This window comes from Leucopleurus acutus, assembly GCF_964270905.1.
Source record: "Leucopleurus acutus genome assembly, chromosome: 4".
Classification (NCBI taxonomy): Eukaryota; Metazoa; Chordata; class Mammalia; order Artiodactyla; family Delphinidae; genus Leucopleurus; species Leucopleurus acutus.
Window position 1 is genome coordinate 27,073,087 of NC_139146.1, and position 23,352 is coordinate 27,096,438.

The 23,352-nt window shown below is 39.5% G+C and overlaps 1 protein-coding gene across 2 annotated transcripts in view; it reads right to left on the reverse strand.

Moving 5' to 3' along the window:
* ANK2 (ankyrin 2) overlaps positions 1 to 23,352 on the reverse strand; it is a gene marked incomplete at both ends in the record, with an annotated part of 237,407 nt that overhangs the window by 78,587 nt on the left and 135,468 nt on the right. For both annotated transcript variants that reach the window (XM_082837746.1, XM_082837745.1), the window contains 2 exons: positions 7,427 to 7,525; positions 8,620 to 8,718. In XM_082837746.1, the coding sequence (XP_082693872.1) occupies positions 7,427 to 7,525; positions 8,620 to 8,718 (198 nt within the window). The remainder of the gene's footprint in view (positions 1 to 7,426; positions 7,526 to 8,619; positions 8,719 to 23,352) is intronic.

Genomic DNA, 23,352 nt, shown 5'->3' on the forward strand with positions numbered 1-23,352 from the left:
AAGACATAAACTTCGGGGCAGAAAATGTGATGCATCTCTTCTGGGATTAGAGGATCAACCGTGGAGAATCACCCATCCTTATAGTCTTTCATGGGTCTACAATTCTGGCTTGCTGCTTATTTGCCTTCCATAATAGCCCTCCAGAGTTGCCAGATGCACTGCCTTCTATCCCTGATGGATGATGTAAGGTTAAGAGACCAGGCTCTGGAGTCTGGCTACATGGGTTCAAATTCTAACTTCATCATTTATTAGCTATGAGGCCTTAGCAAGTCCCTTTATTTCTCTGTGCCTCAGTTTCATCATTTGTAAAACAGGATAATAATACTACTTCATAAAACTGTTATGAAGATTAAATGAAATATATAAGAGCTCTAAGAACAGTGCTTAGTATATGTTAGTATTCAGTAAATATTAGCTAGCATAATTTATCATCACTATATTTTGATATTAAATTAATCTTAAAAACAAAGGGCCTCTGAACATTTTAGTCATTCAGGCACTCAAGAAACATTCTGAGTGCCTACTGCATGCCAGGCACTGTTTCAGACATCAGGGATACCACAGTGATAAAAAAAAAAAGGATAAAAATCCACATCTCATGACTTGAAATATCACCTAAAGATAGTTGAGTCTCAAATTCCTATCTCTAGTTTCTGCATTGAAAGTGCATTAGTACATCACTTGGTATTGTTATGAGAAAATTTAAAAACTAATCTCCTAAAATAAGAGTAAAATCTTCAACTAAAGCCACTAAAATACAGTAAATAGGTTGTCTAGGTTTTTAAGCTTTGCTACCTAGAGACTACAGACTTGTTTGGCTACAATACCCCTACCACCAACTCTTTTTTTTCCAAAAGCAGTAGAGAACTTCAAATAATTTTACAGGGAAATTCAACTGATTAATTTAAGAATATATTTACATACAGGGGTATAATTTATATATGTGAAGAAGGACTGATTAAATCACAATGTGATACTGCATAACCTTTCAGTGGCTTCCCATTTTCTTCAGAAGAAAACTTAATAGAGTTGATCCCCGAACAATGCAGGTTTGAAACTCATGGGTCCACTTACACGTGGATATCTTTCAATAGTAAACACTACATTACTACATGATCTGAGGTTGGTTGAACCCATGGATGCGGAACCATCCTTACAGATGGCTGACTGTAAGTTATATTCGGATGAATTCCCCGGGTTGTTCAAGGGTCTGGCAAACTGGCTGGGAAGATGCTTGGTGATGTAGTAAGGAGAGTCAGGGAGGCCTCATCCCTCCACCACACGCTACAACCGTGTTGGCAGCCATGTTCTCTTATGCCTCTGCTTTTTTTCCCCATATATCATTTTCTTTACCAGAAATGTTCTTCCTTCTCTTGTCTTGGCTCATATAAGATGTAACTTCCTTGGAGAAACACACCCTGACCCTCCTCAATGAATGTGTTTGTTCAACCGTGTTTATCTGCCGCTACCCACTCCTATAGCATCACGTGCACCACATCACACACACCTGTACATGCCCCCTTCACCTCCCACCTCATGAGTGTGAGTCATGAAAGAAGTTGTTTCCACAGAACCTGAAACATAGTAGGGGCTTCTCAAATACATACTGGAATAAATTGATGACATAATACATTTAAAATCCACATAATGACCACATAGATTTTCTTTGGGAAGAAAAGAAAAGGAAGAAATGCAGAAAGTAAAGAAAGTCTCATGTTATCCAGATGAAGGTACAATTGTAGACTAGAGTAGTAAATTCAGCTTTCCAGCATGTTTCTGATGTCTAAATAATTCCATAATGTCTTATTCACTGAAAACAAATTAAACACTGTAGGAAAGACAAAAGCATCTATCCAAAGTTCTGGAGAATAACAGGTAGTCAATAAGAATTTGATGAATGAACAAACTTAAAAATATACCATTTAATTATAATATTAATTAATTTATGAATTTAACACAGAAAGATGATAACCTAAGTTCTATATTAACGGTTCTCAGCTCTACCTGCGTATTATAATTATTAGAGAAATTTAAAACATATTGTTGCTTGGGTCTCAACGCAAGCCAATTAAATCTGCATCCCTGAAGACAGGGCCAGCTATAGGTATTTTTAAAGTTCCTCAGGTGGGTCTATTGTGCAGCTCAATTTGCGACCCACCTTCCTGCATTAGGAAAATGTATAGATTGCAGAAAAATGACTTACATTTAAAATACAGGATAGAGACAATGACATTCAATTAAACTATGACTTTTGGGGAAACTTTTAAAATAAGTATCTAAATGTACATTAAATGATTAAAAATTTTACGGGATGCCTACTGCATTAGACCACACCAGAAAGTCCATTTTTGCAGAAATGTTCTAGAGTATTTGCCCTTCATAGGAAACATTTCCACAAGAAGATGCTTCTCCATTTGAAAATAACTGATGGAAATACACTTTAAATGATTAAATTATATTGCCTGACCTTCTCAGTTTCTATTTTCAGATGCTGATAATGTGACTATATTTTCTTTGAACTTGTGAGAGTGGAACTAACTTTGCTTTAGTTTGGTTATTGAATGCTATTAAGGTTATTATCAGCAAATATATGTGGCAATAGAAAAAGTAACACTGATCATATTGGTCATGGATATTTTTGGCACAGATATTAAAACTGCTTTCTATATACAATGTAGTAAATATAGTATGCATTTGTACATGACATAGTGCCTGACCCTTAAAAGGTCATCAGTAAATATTTGTTGAATGGATAATAAGTAAGTCTTCCCACTCATTAGTAATGTGATAAGAAATGAAAAAAATTGTCCCTTTAAATGAAGTGTCCTTTGAAAACCTGATTAGCCAAACATAAATATGGCTTTATGCAAGTACATCTGAATAGCCCAAAGAAAACAAGGATATAATTAAATGATCATGGGCGTCTTCTTCTGCTATAGAATCTCGGATTCTATGGTCAAGATTAGAAACTACTTTAAAAGTTAAAATGAGTAGTGCACGATGCATAAGTTTAATAGGATGTAATTAAATCATATAATGTGGCAAAACAAATAGAATGCGATAGATGGCAGACTTAATAACGAGTTTTTAACATTTCTCATGATGTAGAAAATAAAACATGAGTCCTTACATGGTGTTTTATAAATGGGGGATAATATCTGCTTTTTTTTTGTGCAAAAGAAAAAGTGTGCTTTACTGCTCTTCATTTAGCCCATCTCCCTGGTCAACCACTTCCTTTGTACCACTTACTCAGCAAGTCACAATAAGTCACAGCGTGGCGAGTGACCTTGGCTAGTATGCCACCTTCCAGTGTCCACACACATTGGCTCCCATCAGTGCTACAAGCTAAACCTGGTTTTGCTCCCAAACTCCTTTATACCAATTGTACATGTTAACATAATTTTTATATATAAGTTAAATACGACATAAGTAATATTTTTCTATAAAAACTAAGGTAAATGGTTTGGAAAGTCTCAACAAAGGTGAGTCTCCAAAAATAACTGCTACTCAGGTGTGGTTGAGACAATTATAGCACGTTGGGGAAAAAATGTCAAAAGTTTAAAAAGGTTCTGCACTCAGAATAGTGTCTCTTTAAGATAATACACAGGATAAATTGTATATAGATATAGACATTATAGGATAGACACACACAATACAGTATGTATTATAGATGTTCTTTGTTCAAGAATGACGACTTAGCCTTCTAGTCAATGGACCTGTATTCAAAGAAAAGTTCTTGACTCCACTTAAAAAGTGTCAAATGACTTTACATGTATTTATTGCACTGCCACTTTTATGATTCCCACTTTAATGGACTTATGGCATCAGATAAGATTTAGAACCAAAGTTTAAATGGTAATATAACTATAATGTCACTTTTATTTTAGTAGCTTATTCAGTAATTTATGCTCTACATATCAATGATTATATGCAACGATCACTTTAAAACTATGCAAATAATTGATGATAGCTGATCAGTAAGTAGAGGGATGAGTCATATCTCACAGTTCTTCCAAACTGCATTAGGAGACTGAGCTTGCTGGCTTCTGCTGCCAGAAATGTGTCCCTCCCACTCTGATGTCCATTCCGGCAAACAGACAATGACTGTAATCTCCAGAGAGTGCTCAACTGTCTCATATCCTCTGCTAGGTCTTATGAAGTAAAGTTAGAAAAGCAAAGGTTAAGGAAACAAACCAGGATTCCAAAAATGTCTCACAAATTTTGGAAGCAGTGACTTTTCCTTTACAAACTGCTGCCTTACTCTTCTCTCCACACAATGACTTTATTCATACTTTGGGGTGAAGAATTCTGGAAGGAGGAATAGAAAGGAAACTTTCTCTGATGGCAGAGAACTCACATTGCTGCTCAAATGGCACATCGTATGAAGCCAATGATGTGAAATTCGTATGTTAGATGTATGGCTGTGGTTCAACTATTACATTCAAATGGTAGTAACATGAAATTTAATTGGATTAATTTTACATATTATTGCCTCGTGCTATTTACCTACCACCAGTGAGTAGTTCCAAATTATTTTTAGTGAATCTGTAGATTTTAGAAAATGATACTGAATATGATACTTCCATGAAAATCCATAAAGGGCGCTATTTAAGTGAGTTTTTAAAAGTTGAAAATTCCTGGTAAGCTACTTTTAGCAAAGTCAAGATCAGTTACATCAGAGTGGTTAAGAATATGGATTTTGGGGCTTCCCTGGTGGCGCAGTGGTTGAGAGTCCGCCTGCGAATGCAGGGGACGCGGGTTCGTGCCCCGGTCTGGGAAGATCCCACATGCCACGGAGCGGCTGGGCCCGTGAGCCATGGCCACTGAGCCTGCGCGTCCGGACCCTGTGCTCCGCGGCGGGGGAGGTGCGACAGTGAGAGGCCCGCGTACCGCAAAAAAAAAAAAAAAAAAAAAAAGAATATGGATTTTGGAATCTGACAACCTAAATTTGAATCCTAGATCTACCCTCAGTGTCTGGCATATTCGTAACTACTAAATTTTAGTTATAGTTTTTAATATCATTAATATCATTGTTATGTGGGAAAAGAATGAATGAAAATCTCTTCTGAAAGAGAAGAAGTATAAAGTAAGAAGACTCACATCACAGAAGGAAAAAGTTCATATTTTCAATCCTTAACCCCAAATTCCATTTCACAAAACAATAAAACTCACAGTTCTAAGAATCGTATTCTAAGAGAAGAAGAAAGTAAAGATAGGGCAGCATTAAAACATGTAACCAATAAAACTACCCATTTAGATAAAGGGGGTACTTGTTTAGTTAATGTGGGCACTGATTTCTTATTTTCCCAACTGAAAGCAGACATGCTGTTATGTTTTACATTTGTTTGTTGGCTTTTCACCTAGAAACTTGATTTCTAAGTATGGTGGTTTTTATTGGAGCAATGATTAGCTAGGCAGCATAGAGATTAACAGTTACCAGAAAAGAAAAAAAGCTCACAGAGAGTTTTATGAGGAGTTTTCACATCCCCCTAGAGCTACATATGTGGAGATATGACCATATGTCTGATTTCTGACAAGGTATTTGAGAACTTTAGCAATAGTATTTAAAAAAATTGCTCCTCTTTTTAAATATAGATCTGTATAGTTAAATTCATTCACTCTAAGTAATATTTGTGAGCCTGAGATCTCTTTGAAATTAGACGTGTACGTTCTATTGATATTAAACAAGAATTTATTGATATTTTCTTACAAAACTTAAGTCTCATTCTTCACTCCCACTACACTGTAAGTTGCCGGTAGGGAGGAGTAGTGTTTTCACCATTGATGACACTTCAGCACTGAGCACAGAACCCAGCACATATTTTATATCCAATAAACACTAAAGGAATGAATTAATGAAATGAATGGAAGAAAAAGCAGGTCAAGATAGCTAAAAGATGCAAGTTTGCCATCTAGTGGTCATCTGATAAAAATGTACATGCATAATTCCCAGAACATGCAAGAGGTAAAGTTGAGAGAAAACATGACTTCTAAGAACAAAAGTGTTTACCCAATCTTGCCACCAAAACCTTCACTTATCTGTGATATGCACATTGTTTCAAAGATGCCAAATAAAGATATATGTACAGGTGCCCAGTATGAAGATTTTCCTGGTATAACAAATCATATAGTAAGAAAAAGCCATTACGATTCAGCCATATGTAGTGACTCAGAAGTATAGTGCTAGGTGATGACAAGACTTGTTTTTCTACTATATAATTTATTGACACTATACTTTAAATCTTTAAAAATATTGTGGTACACTGGCCAAAGATTTTGCTTGAGAAAACACACAGTGCCATTCTCTCATCTAAATTCAGTCTCTGTCTTGTAGTTCATTAATAAATCATACTCCACTCTATTTAAAACTTCACATCAAACCAACTACCTCAATATCTGTCAACAGGGACTTGCTGTCAGCCTGAAGAACAAAATTCCTTTCCTTTTCCTTACATCTATCAAAAGAACCAAGTGTTCCAAAACTCTATATGCATCATTCCTAGCTTGGAGCATTTACTAGAACCTCATTCAGAATTTTATATTTGTTGATTCATGATCTTATTGTCTCTCAGGAACATCTAAATGTTCTGCTGTCGGTCTACTTTTCTACTTTATGAAGAGAAATTAAAGAGCTGTTGTTCTTAGAGTTGATGCTTAAGGAGAAAAGTTAATAAATATATGCAAAGAGAAGAGCACTTTCAGCTGCGAGTTTCCTCTCTGGAGGCCTCCTTTTAAGCTTTGCTCCAGCTGAATAGCACAAGAGCATTAGGACTCATTAACATCACGGTCCTCACTCTTCCAGAGTTTCTCTGTCAAAGGCCAGTGATGATCACTGTTCTCTCCTAAAGAATCAGCAGTCATATACCAAACAGCGAAAATAAAAAATGTTACATATATATTCTGTCAAGATACAGACACAGTTTCTCTCTTAAGCACATTCGATTTTCTTTTTGAATAAAAAATAATCCAAAATAGGAAGAAAAGCAGGATGAATTGTTCTCACTGGGAATGCATCTGACCCAGTCGTGAGCGTAGCAGGGATCAGGGTCTTCCCAGAGTCTGGCGTGACCTCCGGGCTAAGATAAAAAGTTTGCTGTGGAGTGTCCTACCACTTTGCCAGCGGTAGGTGTCACACCCAACTACAGCAACAGGGCAGAGGAGCCAGAAAAAAAGAAGTCAGTCACAGAAAAAGGAACTAAGTATTATAAAATTACATTCACGCATTTTATATGGATTTATGTTGACTAAAGGAAGCTGAAATCCCTGTTACTAGTTGTGTAAATGCCTTTACATCTGCATACTTCAATGTATGCTCTACAATAAAAGAAGTTCAAAATCAAAAGCTCAAAACATTTTGTAAGTGAAAATGTCTGTGGCTTAAAAGCCACGACAAGGGAGCCGAAGCCGATGGGTTCTTTTCACTTACCGTGGTGGTGGTGGTGACCTCCTCGGTTACAACCTTCAGGGTGTCCACCACGGAGATGTAGCCCAGACGCTTAGCAATCGCCAAGGCAGTGTTGCCATTCTGAAGACAGAGTGAAAGAGAGAGTGAGAGCCGGGAGGGAGGACGGCGATGTGAGCCAATGAGCTCACCCGCGGCTCCACATGAGCCAGCATTTCCTTCCAAAACAGGCACAGCTTAGGAAAATCACTAGTTTTTACCATTACATCTGAATCTTCTTTGTAACTTCTCTAGACTATAGCCCAGGTCACCATGGTAACACAACAAGCTGCAGCTGCTTGCTCTTTCTAATAAGAAGCGCTTGACGGCTTTAACCCTAAAGTTGTCAAACCCCTCTCCGAATCCTGTACTATGCTTAGGAAAGTAACTCTTGAACTGAGGATGAGGCCTCCGAAGAAAACTATTCAAGTACCAAGTACACTCACTCCTCAACAGAGGTCAGGCCATCTGTTGCAGGTAAGATGTTACCACAGGGAACACAGTAACATATTTAGCTGCAGCTGTGCAGAAGCTCACCGTGCAGCAAAAGGACACAAGCAAGCAACGCAGGCTCCAGCAGCCACTGGGGATCCCGGTTTGTTAAATTGCACCGCTTAGTTTACAATTCAACGGCTCCACATCCCAAACAGCTTAGTCGGAGCCAGCGGCCTCGGAAACTGTGCTCCCTTAAGAAGGCCGGGCGGGAGGGGTCGGACTCCGCGCCCGGCCGAGAGCCAGCTGGAAGCCGAGCTCTTTCCAGCAGCCCGAGCGCAGGGTCCCCTCCCGGAGGAAAGACTGGGTCAGGCCGCGGCGCGCTCCCTCCCGGGACGAGCGCTCCCTCCCGGGACGAGCGCTCCCTCCCGGGACGAGCGCTCCCTCCCGGGACGAGCGCTCCCTCCCGGGACGAGCGCTCCCTCCCGGGACGAGCGCTCCCTCCCGGGACGAGCGCTCCCTCCCGGGACGAGCGCTCCCTCCCGGGACGAGCGCTCCCTCCCGGGACGAGCGCTCTCAGGGAAATCCCAGGCTGATTTCTGGAAATCCCAGGCTTTCCCGAGTGCGGAGGCTCATTTAAGGAGGCTGTATGGGGACTCAGCTCAGCCAAGCCGCCCCTCTGGAGGGGGATGGAGGCGGGGGTAAGGAAGGAGCTGCGCGGAAAGGGGCAGCCGGCGCCGGCTTACCGCGGTGGTGGCGTTGGGCTTGGCCCCGTGCGGCAGCAGGACATTGATGATGTGCGTGTGGCCCTGCTGGGCGGCCTGGTGCAAAGGCGTGTAGCCGTTCTGCAGACGATGGTGGCGGCAGATCGAGCAGAGATTTGCAAAAGGAGGAGGAAAACTAGGTTAGCCTTTATTTTGAATTTCTTAGTATTATTTACAACCAAATCGTCACGGATGCCTGCGTCTTTGGAGCACAGTATCACCAGCAGCCCATTTTCTCAGCAGCAAAACTCCCCCCCCACACACACACCTTATCGTCTGCTAAACAAAGAGGCTGGCTTATGAAGTAGCAAGATTAACAGACTCCAAATCATAACTAGAGTTATATTTTCACCCATTAGCATTAAAAATGTGTATGCTGAGAGAAGATTTATAATGAGAAGGAGCACTGTCACAGTGATTTCTTCCCTAGGAAAAAGGAACGGTCAAGTGTTTAACTGAAGCTTCGGAGGACCATACAAACAGCTGCTTGTTCATCGAGACTTCCTTCATCATTAACCTCTGGGCTAGCTTTAAGAATTCTAAGTCAATGAAAATAAATCCAAATCTTATATTCCTTTCAGAGAACACCTCAGTCAAAGACGTACGCACTTAAGAGAAGATTTCATTGGAAGCTGAGTGGCCCACTTTCAATTAAAAAACGTCTTTTAAAAGTAGGTTCTTTTTAACATTCTAGTCTAAACTTTCACTCAGATGAAAGTTCTGTAATCTGTGATTTGTGAGGAATTGTTGAGGTTAGTGGGAAGCCAATCTTGCTCAAAACTCTAGTGGGTGGTGGGTATGGTACAGATTGTTTGCATATGCACATTAATTAAACTGCATTGGAATCCTTGGAGGCACAGCAAAACATTAATAGCTATTGTGTATTAAGCATCCATTTTACGCCAGATATTGGACCTTATATTTATTGTCTCTTTTTTTTTTTTTTTTTTTTTTTTTTTTTTTTTGCGGTACGCGGGCTTCTCACTGTTGTGGCCTCTCCCGTTGCGGAGCACAGGCTCTGGACGCGCAGGCTCAGCGGCCATGGCTCACCGGTCCAGCCGCTCCGCGGCATGTGGGATCTTCCCAGACCGGAGCACGAACCCGTGTCCCCTGCATCAGCAGGCGGACTCTCAACCACTGCACCACCAGGGAAGCCCCATTGTCTCTTTTAATCTTTATTACCATTCTGAAAATGAGAGTGCTTGGTACACAGTAGGTGTTTTATAAATAATAGATGCCTAAATGAGGGCATGAACAAATGACTGAATAAATGAATAATTTTCTCCCCATTTCAGAGATGATGAAACTGAAAATAACAAGCTTAAGTAATTTCTTCACAGTCATTCTAGGTTCAGATCCTATGTAGAAGAGCATGATAGACAATGGCTACCAGATTACTTTTTTATTGTGTACCTGCCTCACCCCCAATAAAATTTCATCTATGTATGTCAAACCCAAGTGTCCTGGGCACAAAGTCCTGAGTAGCCCATGCATACCTTAAACTTGTAAGAGTATATGTTCCCTATATCTAGTGTCACTGCCTCCTCATGACCAACAGGCACATTTGCTTCTCCTGTCTACATGAAGTGTCTGACTCTGTGCCGTTAAAAAGAAAACCACAGGCCCAAGATGGAGTCACTTATGCTAAGCCACACCACCATATTGGGGCTTAATACCTAACCTAATTGAAATTTAGTCTTAACCAGGCAGTCAAGAATTTTCTAGTCAATACCAATGAGGTAATACGTTCATTCCCCAAAGGAAGATGAAGTAATCTGCCACATAGACCTTTTCTGTCCCCCATAGGTAGGTTACCTAAGCCTGAAATAATCTTTTTTTTTTTTTTTTGCGGTACGCGGGCCTCTCACTGTTGTGGCCTCTCCCGTTGCGGAGCACAGGCTCCAGACATGCAGGCTCAGCGGCCATGGCTCACGGGCCCAGCCGCTCCGTGGCATGTGGGATCTTCCCGGACCGGGGCACGAACCCGTGTCCCCTGCATCGGCAGGCGGACTCTCAACCACTGCGCCACCAGGGGAGCCCTGAAATAACCTTTTTTCTTTATGACTTGCTTGTCCTGCCTTTAATTCTTTTTTTTTTTTTTTTTTTTTTTTTTTTGCGGTATGCGGGCCTCTCACTGTTGTGGCCTCTCCCGTTGCGGGGCACAGACTCCGGATGCGCAGGCTCAGCGGCCATGGCTCACGGGCCCAGCCGCTCCGCGGCATGTGGGATCTTCCCGGACCAGGGCACGAACCCGCGTCCCCTGCATCGGCAGGCGGACTCTCAACCACTGCGCCACCAGGGAAGCCCTGTCCTGCCTTTAAAAATCTTTCCCTTTTGGTAGCCCTTTGGAGCTCCCCTCTACTCACAGAAGGATGCTGCTTAATTCATGAATCATTCAATAAAGCTAATTAGAGCTTTAAAATTTAGTCAGATGAATTTTGGTTTTTTAACAGATTTGGTGGCAGCAGTGTGATCCAAAGTGAAGTTCTGATGGCATTTTGGGACAACAAGAAACACAGTCGTGATACCTGCAAACTCCTATCTGAGTCCACTGTCTTTCTCTCCATTTCTGGGGGCTGTTGGTAAGTTCCTCTCGGTTTGAGCTCTGCTCTTTTTGTGTTGAACTCCAGATCTAACTGGCTTTCCAGTTGGTTCCCAATTTGTTTGGAATCACTAGTTCCATGTTGGGTACTTCTGGTAGTTCCGACCACAATTTCCTATTTGATTGGAAACCCCAGCTTATGGTTCTGTCCCTAGATTCCATTTTGGGAACTGCTAGCTACAGTTCCCCATTTGTTTGGAATCAGTCCACAGACCCTATTTGTTGAGGTCTGCTGGTTCAGTTCTTCACCTCAGGCTCAGGTTCCAAGTTGGGAATTGTTGGTAGTGTACCAGGGCCTTTTTCTTGGCCAGGCTGCAGTATTTGGTATTTACTGTACTTAATTCCGCAGTGTTAAGGTACACATACTTGTTTGTCCTGTTTTGTGTAGATAAAGACTAGCTAAAAGAGATGGGATCTTTAATTTCTAAAGAGTCAAGTGCACCACCTTCTGGCACAACTGCCTATTTTATGTCTAAGAACTATAATCGCAGAAGCTATAGATGTCTACAAAAATGTCAAAATCTTACTGTGTCCTGAGAGTTTTACCTGGTAACTATCATGTTGGGGATCCCCAAAATATGACCAGACAGAAATGTGGGTGGCACTCCATTTGTGGCAAAATATGGCTGGACAGAAATGTGAGTTGAACCCCATATGAAGCTAGGGTCCTACCGAACTGCTGCCAGCCCTCAGGGAAATTATAATGGCCATTATGAGGAACATTCCAATTAGATAAAATCTTTTAAGAAGTGAACTTAAGGGCTTCCCTGGTGGCGCAGTGGTTGGGGGTCCACCTGCCGATGCAGGGGACACGGGTTCATGCCCCGGTCCAGGAAGATCCCACATGCCGCGGAGCGGCTGGGCCCATGAGCCATGGCCGCTGAGCCTGTGCGTCCGGAGCCTGTGCTCTGCAACGGGAGAGGCCACAGCAGTGAGAAGCCCGCGTACCGCAAAAAAAAAAAAAAAAAAAAAAAAAAAAAAAGTTGGCTGGTGCAAAATTGGAATTTGTTTTTTTCTCTGTGAGAAGGTCAACATTTTTTGTTTTCTATAAGTCTGTTCTTGAAAATAAGAGATTACGAAAGGTTTTTCTTTAAGTAATCTGCCTAGAAAAAACAAAGATATTATATCTTGTCAAAATAATCACCTATGTTCTATGTTGTCATTATCAGGTCATTGATTACTTAAATAAACCTAGTCCTCTAGATATTAAAAGAGCTAAGTTTTGCTCAGAACTATGTAACCTTCAATGTCTACCTAGGAAATCTTTGTTGTTTTGATTAAATAGGTAACTAAGTATTGTTTCACAATGACCTATGACCCTATTTGATCAAGTTATAAAATCTTCTGATATTTTTGACAAACTTCCCCTAAATCAAATTCTAAATGAAGTCTTTTTGACCTTAAACTAACATGGAAATTTTCCAGAGGGCCCCTGGAATATTTCAAAAGATTTGTTCTCTCTCCTTATAAAAAGGGAGATGCTTATTTGGTATTAATTATGCTTATTTGGTATGTTAAATTACATGGGAAGCATGTAAGAAGTAATACAAAGCCTTCTTTATGTTGTGTTTATTACAGGTATATGTTATAAGTATTTCATAAATTGTGTGAAATTCCTGGAAATCTGATACGTCCTAATTCCAGTTATTATCTAAATAATGTTGTGTGTCACAGAAATAACTAAATATCTTTGTTAATTCCATCAGGTCTTTAATAATGGACATTTTTTAAGTCTTCTGTCATTTGCAGAGAGCTATTGTTTTACTCTGACACTTTGCAAAGGTCTTCTGGCAAAAGTATTTCATCTTCAGAAAAATTCAAGAAAATAACTTTTTGACAAGTGCAGGCTTCTGATAACTTTAAGATCATAAAACTGAATTGGTAAGCACAAAGCCTGCCTTTGGATATTCTTGGAAGGGATTATACCAAGTCCCCTTTACTATTCAGATGACAGCGAAACTTCAACAATTCAAGCCTTGGGCACATATTTCACAGTTAACAAAGACTCCAGCTGACATCTGGTCCCATCCAAATGCTGGAGACCTCCAAATTAAACTGACTAGGAAGAGAAGTAGCTGACATCAAGGTAGACTGCTTCTTCCCAAGACACCAGATCATGACTTCATGCTTTAACTAAACGTGAAACCCTCTCTTCTCTTTTCCTTTACTCCAGCGTTGGCCTGGAAAGATAACACCACCATTCATATCTCCCAGGCCATTGCTAAGAGAAGTAACCTTTCAGACTGCTGGATTTGTCATCAAAAACTCGGATCTGTCCATGAGGCTAGAGACCCCTGGTATGTTTCCCTGTCTCTTATTAATACCCCAAATTTGGGAAACGTTGTGTCCATGTTCTATGCAAAGAAAGGGATACAAGGCAAGAATAACCAGAGTGCAACTGCCTACATGGTCCACAGACCCTTAATACCAGGAGGCATGCATGATTCCAAATTAACTCTCTTTGACAGATCCCTACATCCCTGATTAGGAGTAAATGTTAATGAGGAACCTCTCTTTAACTTTTGAAGATATTCCAGATTCTGTTGCGAAGGTAAGAGCTACCCAAGAAACATCCTTAGACTCTGTGGCTAAAGTTATTCTTGATAATAGGATAGCCCTTGATTCTGTTTGAGCTGAGCAAGAGTGTGTGTTGCAGCCAACACCCCCTGCTGCACTTGGATTAACACTTCTGGGGAAGTTGAAACAATTACATAAAATCACTGAGCAAGCCACTTGGCTTAAAAAAGGTGACTCCTTCAATGAGGTCTTGATTTCAATTGATTTCGGTCTTGGGCACCACGGCTCAGAAGTGCACTCCAAACATTGGGAATTATCCTGCTTATAATAATTATAATAATCTCCCTGGTGCATCGTGTTCTGGCAAAAGCTTTAAATACATGTTCACAGCCAGTAACCACAAAGCAAATGATCTCCCTAAGACTGGAACATCAGGAAAGGAATGAAGAGAATAACCAATTTAAAGATTGTGAACCTGAAGCTATAATCTTTGAATATCGCAGGGGTAGAAGAAACATCATAACCTATGGATACCACCAAAGAGATGATAAAAACCATGAGAACTTCAGAGAGGTAGCTGAGAGTGATGCTAATGCCTTAAAGTTTGATCACTTCTTTCAGTTAAGCTGAAAGTCTGATCAAAAGGGGGGAACTGTTAAAAAGAAAAGCCATAGGCCAAAAAATGGAGTCACTTGTGCTAGGCCACACCATGAAACCGAGGCTTAATACCTAACCTAACTGAAGCTTCAACCTCGCCAGAAATGTAGTCTTAATTGGTCAGTCAGGAATTTTCTGGTCAGCACCAAGAACGTAATCCGTCACGTGGGCCCTCACCATCCCCAAAACGAAGAAGAGGTAATCTGCCACTTAGACCCCTTCTGTCCCCCATATGTAGGATACCTAGGTCCGAAATAATCTTTTTTCTTTATGACTTCTTTGTTCTGCCTTTTAAAACCTTTCCCGTTTTGCAGTCCTTTGGAACGCCTCTCTACTTGCTAGATAGATGCCGCTGATTCATGAATCATTCAATAAAGCCAATTAGATCTTTAAAATTTACTTGATTGAATTTTTTTAAAACAATGCATAGGGTGCCACATGATTCCTTCTATGCTTTCACTCTGGCCTTTCCATCCATGGGGATGTACCATATGTATGACAGTCTATTTGTCTGACTACCCCCAGGCTGGAATGTCATCAGCTTTGCCTTGTCTGTTATATATCCCTACAATGGAATGACCCCAGGAAACCTGGAAATATAAATCAATTACAAGGACTCTGAGAAACTTATAGCGACTGCAAGGACTCTGCTCTCAAGTCAAGTAATCCATGGATATTTCAGGAGCATACAGTAAGTAATATTTCTTTTCCTAAAAAAATTACTCCTTTCCATTGTGTTTATAAAGATTATACCAAAGTTTTATAAAATTTCCCAAATTTTTATACCAAGTGATGAATGTTTGAAGAGTAAACGAAATACGTATGTTTTTATTTTCATAGCAACAAAACAATTTTTTAGTAACTATGGTTACATATGGGATGTGAGGAAGAAAACATGATTCCTCCTCCAAAAATGTCATTTTCTGTGAAAAAATTCTCAAGTATTTATTAAAAGAATGTCCTTTGAGGTATGTATCTGTCCACTCCCCTGAAGATATATGAAAAGATATATTTACTTCCAAAAGCAGGTAAAATCTACATAGTTCACTTTTTTAAAATCTGAAAAGTTAAAATGATATTTTTCTCTCAACCAAATGTCCATTTGAATGCAGATGAAACCCAGGGGAGGTAAATGATGTTATATAGACAACATGTCTGGCTTTTAAATATCCTAACAATTTCAACAAATACTTAACAAAAAAATATGGTAAACGTTTTCAAGTTCTGACAAAATCTCATTGCATTGCTGCATTTATGCCTTTCCGGAGAATACCTGGATTCCAACAAGAAAGTCTTTCCAGCAATACTTATATGTGAACTGACTCAGCAAAAAGGTATCACATGCTAAAGCCTGAGAATTCATATGGAAGCTTTTAAATAAGTCTCAAAGTGCAATTTCATGAAAACTCAAGAACTGCTCAGAAACTAGGCAATAGCTATTCTTGTTAGAGTCAGATTAGAAGTTTTGAATCTCAAATGTTGTTAGTATTATGAATAATTTAAAAAATAACTTTATTTTTAATTCAGTTACAAATACGCTTATGTATAGGCATGCTTTTGTTTCTACTTCAAAAAGGATATAAAAAACTGAGTTCCAAAACTTATGTTTCTAATTAGTAGCATCTTTTTTTTTTTAAACATCTTTATGGAGTATAATTGCTTTACAATACTGTGTTAGTTTCTGCTGTACAACATAGTGAATCAGCTATACATATACATATATCCCGATATCCCCTCCCTCTTGCGTCTCCCTCCCACCCTCCCTATCCCACCCCCTCTAGGTGGTCACACAGCACTGAGCTGATCTCCCTGTGCTATGCAGCTGCTTCCCACTAGCTATGTGTTTTACATTCGGTAGTGTATATATATCCATGCCACTCTCTCACTTTGTCACAGCTTACCCTTCCCCCTCCCCATGTCCTTCAGTCCATTCTCGATGTCTGCGTCTTTATTCCTGCGCTGCCCCTAGGTTCTTCAGAACCACTTTTTTTAAGATTCCACATATATGTGTTAGCAGACGGTATTCGTTTTTCTCTTTCCGACTGACTTCACTCTGTATGACAGACTCTAGGTCCATCCACCTCACTACAAATAACTCAATTTTGTTTCTTTTTATGGCTGAGTAATATCCCATTGTATATATGTGCCACATCTTCTTTATCCATTCATCTGTTGATGGACACTTAGGTTGCTTCCATGTCCTGGCTATTGTAAATAGTGCTGCAATGAACACTGTGGTACATGTCTCTTTTTGAATTATGGTTTTCTCAGGGTATATGCCCAGTAGTGGGATTGCTGGGTCATACGGTAGTTCTATTTTTAGTTTTTTAAGGAACCTCCATACTGTTCTGCATAGTGGCTCTATCAATTTACATTCCCACCAACAGTGGAAGAGGGTTCCCTTCTCTCCACACCCTCTTTAGCATTCATTGTTTGTAGGTGTTTTGATGAAGGCCATTCTGACCGGTATGAGGTGATACATTATTGTGGTTTTGATTTGCATTTCTCTAATGATTAGTGACGTTGAGCATCCTTTCATGTGTTTGTTGGCAATCTGTATATATTCTTTGGAGAAATCTCTAGGTCTTCTAACCATTTTTGGATTTGTTTGTTTGTTTTTTTGATATTGAGCTGAATGAGCTGCTTGTATATTTTGGAGATTAACCCTTTGTCAGTTGCTTCATTTGCAAATATTTTCTCCCATTCTGAGGGTTGTCTTTTGGTCTTGTTTATGGTTTCCTTTGCTGTGCAAAAGCTTTGAAGTTTCATTAGGTCCCACTTGTTTATTCTTGTTTTTATATCCATTTCTCTAGGAGGTGGGTCAAAAAGGATCTTGCTGTGATTTGTGTCATAGAGTGTTCTGCCTATGTTTTCCTCTAAGAGTTTGATAGTGTCTGGCCTTACATTTAGGTCTTTAATCCATTTTGAGTTTATTTTTGTGTATGGAGTTAGGAAGTGTTCTAATTTCATACTTTTACATGTACCTGTCCAGTTTTCCCAGCACCACTTATTGAAAAGACTGTCTTTTCTCCACTGTATATTTTTGCCTCCTTTATCAAAGATAAGGTGACCATATGTGCGTGGGTTTATCTCTGGGCTTTCTATCCTGTTCCATTGATCTATGTTTCTGTTTTTGTGCCAGTACCATACTGTCTTGATTACTGTAGCTTTCTAGTATAGTCTGAAGTCAGGGAGCCTGATTCCTCCAGCTCCATTTTTCGTTCTCAAGATTGCTTTGGCCATTCGGGGTCTTTTGTGTTTCCATACAAATTGTGAAATTTTTTGTTCTAGTTCTGTGAAAAATGCCAGTGGTAGTTTGATACGGATTGCATTGAATCTGTAGATTGCTTTGGGTAGTAGAGTCATTTTCACAAGGTTGATTCTTCCAATCCAAGAACATGGTATATCTCTCCATCTATTTGTATCATCTTTAATTTCTTTTATCAGTGTCTTACAATTTTCTGCATACAGGTCTTTTGTCTGCTTAGGTAGGTTTATTCCTAGATATTTTATTCTTTTTGTTGCAATGGTAAATGGGAGTGTTTTCTTAATTTCACTTTCAATTTTTCATCATTAGTGTATAGTAATACCAGAGATTTCTGTGCATTAACTTTGTATCCTTCTATTTTACCAGATTCATTGATTAGCTCTAGTAGTTTTCTGGTGGCATCTTTAGGATTCTCTATGTATAGTATCATGTCATCTGCAAACAGTGACAGCTTTACTTCTTCTTTTCTGATTTGGATTCCTTTTATTTCTTTTTCTTCTCTGATCACTGTGGCTAAAACGTCCAAAACTATATTGAATAATAGTGGTGCGAGTGGGCAGCCTGGTCTTGTTCCTGATCTTAGTGGAAATGGTTTCAGTTTTTCACCATTGAGGATGATGTTGGCTGTGGGTTTGTCATATATGCCCTTTATTATGTTGAGGAAAGTTCCCTCTATGCCTACTTTCTGCAGGGTTTTTTTTTTTTTTTTAATCATAAATGGGTGTTGAATTTTGTTGAAAGCTTTCTCTGCATCTATTGAGATGATCATATGGTTTTTCTCCTTCAATTTTTTAATATGGTGTATCACATTGATTGATTTGCATATATTGAAGAATCCTTGCAATCCTGTTTTGTGATTGCTTGTGATTGCTCTGTTCATATTTTCTATTTCTTCCTGGTTCAGTCTCAGCAGGTTGTGCATTTCTGTGAATTTGTCCATTTCTTCCAGGGTGTCCATTTTATTGGCATAGAGTTGCTTGTAGTAATCTCTCATGATCCTTTGTATTTCTGCAGTGTCGGTTGTTACTTCTCCTTTTTCATTTCTAATTCTACTGATTTGAGTCTTCTCCCTTTTTTCATGATGAGTCTGGCTAATGGTTTATAAATTTTGTTTATCTTCTCAAAGAACCAGCTTTTAGTTTTATTGATCTTTGCTATTGTTTCCTTCATTTCTTTTCCATTTATTTCTGATCTGATCTTTATGATTTCTTTCCTTCTGCTGACTTTGGGGTTTTTTTGTTCTTCTTTCTCTAATTGCTTTAGGTGAAATGTTAGGTTGTTTATTTGAGATGTTTCCTATTTCTTAAGGTAGGATTGTATTGCTATAAACTTCCCTCTTAGAACTGCTTTTGCTGCGTCCCATAGGTTTTGGGTCGTCGTGTTTTCATTGTCATTTGTTGCTAGGTATTTTTTGATTTCCTCTTTGATTTCTTCAGTGATCTCTTGGTTATTAAGTAGTGTATTGTTTAGTCTCCATGTGTTTGTATTTTTTACAGATCTTTTCCTATAATTGATATCTAGTCTAATAGCGTTGTGGTCGGAAAAGATATTTGATACGATTTCAATTTTCTTAAATTTACCAAGGCTTGATTTGTGACCCAAGATATGATCTATCTTGGAAATGTTCCATGAGCACTTGAGAAAAATGTGTATTTTGCTGTTTTTTGATGGATTGTCCTATAAATATCAATTAAGTCCATCTTGTTTAATGTATCATTTAAAGCTGTGTTTCCTTATTTATTTTCATGTTGAATGATCTGGCCATTGGTGAAAGTGGGGTGTTAAAGTCCCCTACTATGGTTGTGTTACTGTCGATTTCCCCTTTTATGGCTGTTAGTATTTGCCTTATGTATTGAGGTGCTCCTATGTTGGGTGCATAAATATTTACAACTGTTATATCTTCTTCTTGGATCGATCCCTTGATCATTATGTAGTGTCCTTCTTTGTCTCTTGTAATAGTCTTTATTTTAAAGTCTATTTTGTCTGATATGAGAATTGCTACTCCAGCTTTCTTTTGATTTCCATTTGCATGGAATATCTTTTTCAATCCCCTCACTTTCAGTCTGTATGTGTCCCTAGGTCTGGAGTGGGTCTCTTGTAGACAGCATATATATGGGTCTTGTTTTTGTATCCATTCAGCCAGTCTGTGTCTTTTGGTGGGAGCATTTCATTCATTTACATTTAAGGTAATTATCGATATGTATGTTCCTATTCCCATTTTCTTAATTGTTTTGGGTTTGTTATTGTAGGTCTTTTCCTTCTCTTGTGTTTCTTGCCTAGAGAATTTCCTTTAGCATTTGTTGTAGAGGTGGTTTGGTGGTGCTGAACTCTCTCAGCTTTTGCTTGTCTGTAATGATTTTAATTTATCCATCATATCTGAATGAGATCCTTGCTGGGTAGAGTAATCTTAGTTGTAGGTTTTTCTCCTTTATCACTTTAAATATGTCCTGCCACTCCCTTCTGGCTTGCAGAGTTTCTGCTGAAAGATCAGCTGTTAACCTTATGGGGATTCCCTTGTATGTTATTTGTTGTTTTTCCCTTGGTGCTTTTAATATGTTTTCTTTGTATTTAATTTTTGATAGTTTGATTAATATGTGTCTTGGCGTGTTTCTCCTTGGATTTATCCTGTATGGGACCCTCTGTGCTCCCTGGACTTCATTAACTATTTCCTTTCCCATATTAGGGAAGTTTTCAACTATAATCTCTTCAAATATTTTCTCGTCCCTTTCTTTTTCTCTTCTTCTTCTGAGACCCCTATAATTCGAATGTTGGTGCATTTGATGTTGTCCCAGAGGTCTCTGAGACTGTCCTCAGTTCTTTCCATTCTTTTTTCTTTATCCTGCTCTGCAGTAGTTATTTCCACTATTTTATCTTCCAGGTCACTTATCTGTTCTTCTGCCTCAGTTATTCTGCTATTGATCCCTTCTAGAGTATTTTTAATTTCATTTATTGTGTTGTTCATCATTGTTTGTTTGCTCTTTAGATATTCTAGGTCTTTGTTAAATGTTTCTTGCATTTTCGCTATTCTATTTCCAAGATTTTGGATCATCTTTTACTATCATTATTCTGAACTCTTTTTCAGGTAGACTGCCTATTTCCTCTTCATTTGTTAAGTCTGGTGGGTTTTTACCTTGCTCCTTCAACTGCTGTATGTTTTTCTGTCTTCTCATTTTGCTTATCTTACTGTGTTTGGGGTCTCCTTTTCGCAGGATGCAGGTTCGTAGCTCCCATTGTTATTGGTGTCTGTCCACAGCGGCTAAGGTTGGTTCTGTGGGTTGTGTAGGCTTCCTGGTGCAAGGGACTAGTGCCTGTGTTCTGGTGGATGAGGCTGGATCTTGTCTTTCTGGTGGGCACGTCCACGTCTGGTGGTGTGTTTTGGGGTGTCTGTGGCCTTATGATTTTAGGCAGCCTCTCTGCTAATGGATGGGGCTGTGTTCCTGTCTTGCTAGTTGTTTGGCATAGGGTGTCCAGCACTGTAGCTTGCTGGTCGTTGAGTGGAGCTGGGTCTTGGCGTTGAGATGGAGATCTCTGGGAGATTCTTGCCATTTGATATTACGTGGAACTGGGAGGTCTCTTGTGGACCAGTGTCCTGAAGTTGGCTCTCCCACCTCAGAGGCACAGCGCTGACTCCTGGCTGGAGCACCAAGGGCCTTTCATCCACACGGCTCAGAATAAAAGGCAGAAAAAATAGAAAGAAAGAAAGAAAGAGGATAAAATAAAATAAAGTAAGATTTGAAAAAAATAAAGTTATTAAAATAAAAAATAATCATTATGAAAAATATTTTAAAAAGTAAAAAAAAGGAAGAAAAAATGAACGGACAGACAGAATCCAAGGACAAATGGTGAAAGCAAAGCTATACACACAAAATATCACACAGAAACATCTCAAAATCTCAAACAAAAAGAGAAAAGGGGAAACAATAATATATGTTGCTGCCGAAGTCCACCTCCTCAGTTTGGGATGATTCGTTGTCTATTCAGGTATTCCACAGATGCAGGGTACCTCAAGTTGATTGTGGAGATTTAATCCACAAGCAATCTGGGTTGTAGGTTTTTCCCTTTCATCACTTTAAATATGGTCCTGCCAGGAGTTTCTGCTGAAAGATCGGCTGTTAACCTTATGGAGATTCCCTTGTATGTTATTTATTGCTTTTCTCTTGCTGCTTTTAATATTTTTTCTTCGTATTTCATTTTTGATAGTTTGATTAATATGTGTCTTGGCATGTTTCTCCTTGGATTTATCCTGTATGGGACTCTCTGCACTTCCTGGACTTGATTGACCATTTCCTCTCCCATGTTAGGGAAGTTTTCAACTATAATGTCTTCAAATATTTTCTCAGTCCCTTTCTTTTTGTCTTCTTCTTCTAGGACCCCTATAATTGGAATGCTGGTGCATTTAATGTTGTCCCAGAGGTCTCTGAGACTGTCCTCAATTATTTTCATTCTTTTTTCTTTATTCTGCTCTGCAGTAGTTATTTCCACTATTTTATCTTCCAGGTCACTTATCTGTTCTTCTGCCTCAGTTATTCTGCTATTGATCCCTTCTAGAGTATTTTTAGTTTCATTTATTGTGTTGTTCATCATTACTTGTTTGCTCCTTAGTTCTTCTAGGTCCTTGTTAAACGTTTCTTGTATTTTCTCCATTCTATTTCCAAGATTTTGGAACATCTTTACTATCATTATTCTGAACTCTTTTTCAGGTAGATTGCCTATTTCCTCTTCATATGTTTGGTCTGGTGGGTTTTTACCTTGCTCCTTCAACTGCTGCATTTTTCTCTGTCTTCTCATTTTGTTTACCTTACTGTGTTTGTGGTCTCCTTTTCGCAGACTGCCAGTTTGTAGTTCCCGTTATTTTTGGTGTCTGCCCCCCAGTGGGTGAGGTTGGTTCAGTGGCTTGTGTAGGCTTCCTGGTGGAGGGGACTGGTGCCTGTGGTCTGGTGGTGGGGCTGGATCTTGTCCTTCTAGTGGGCAGGGCTGCGTCTGGTGGAATACCTGTATATCTTTTTTTCTTTTCCTTTGTGCTTGTCTAGTTTCACTTGAAGTGCACCCCAGTCTTCAGACCAGAGTTCCTAGTGTGAAATGGCTGCGCCCAACACCTCAGCTTGGCAGGCCATGTGCCTGAGCGCTATGCTCCACATGGGCAGCTCTCTCTCTCTCTCTCTCTCTCTCTCTGTCTCTCTCTTACTCTCACTCTCTTTCTCTCTTTTTCTGTGTCAATTGTGTAGTCTGTCAGAGTCTTATCTCCCTGGGAAGCCTCACCAGCAGCTCTGCCCAGCCCTGGAGCCTTTTTATTCCCTTTGTGCTTATTCTATTTTTACTTGCTCATAGGGTACTGCATGCAGAGGCCTCGAACCCAGCGCTTCAGACCAGAGTTCCTCGTGGAAATCGGGACACCACAACAGCTCAACTCAAGATGGTGGTGGCTAATTATTAGCATCTTGAATGATGACTTTGAAAACTCCCGAATGTGCTCACACTAATTTACTTGAGCCTATTCACACAGCTGCAATTAGTGATTTCTGATACATAAACTTAAACAAATGCAATTACATACTTCTTTGGACCAAGAAAATTGGAGCTGCAGGTTATATTATGCATAGTAGCAGTAGTCATTTTACACATTTCTCTTCCTTGAAATAATTTGAATATACCGAAGTGTGGTTTTATGTTC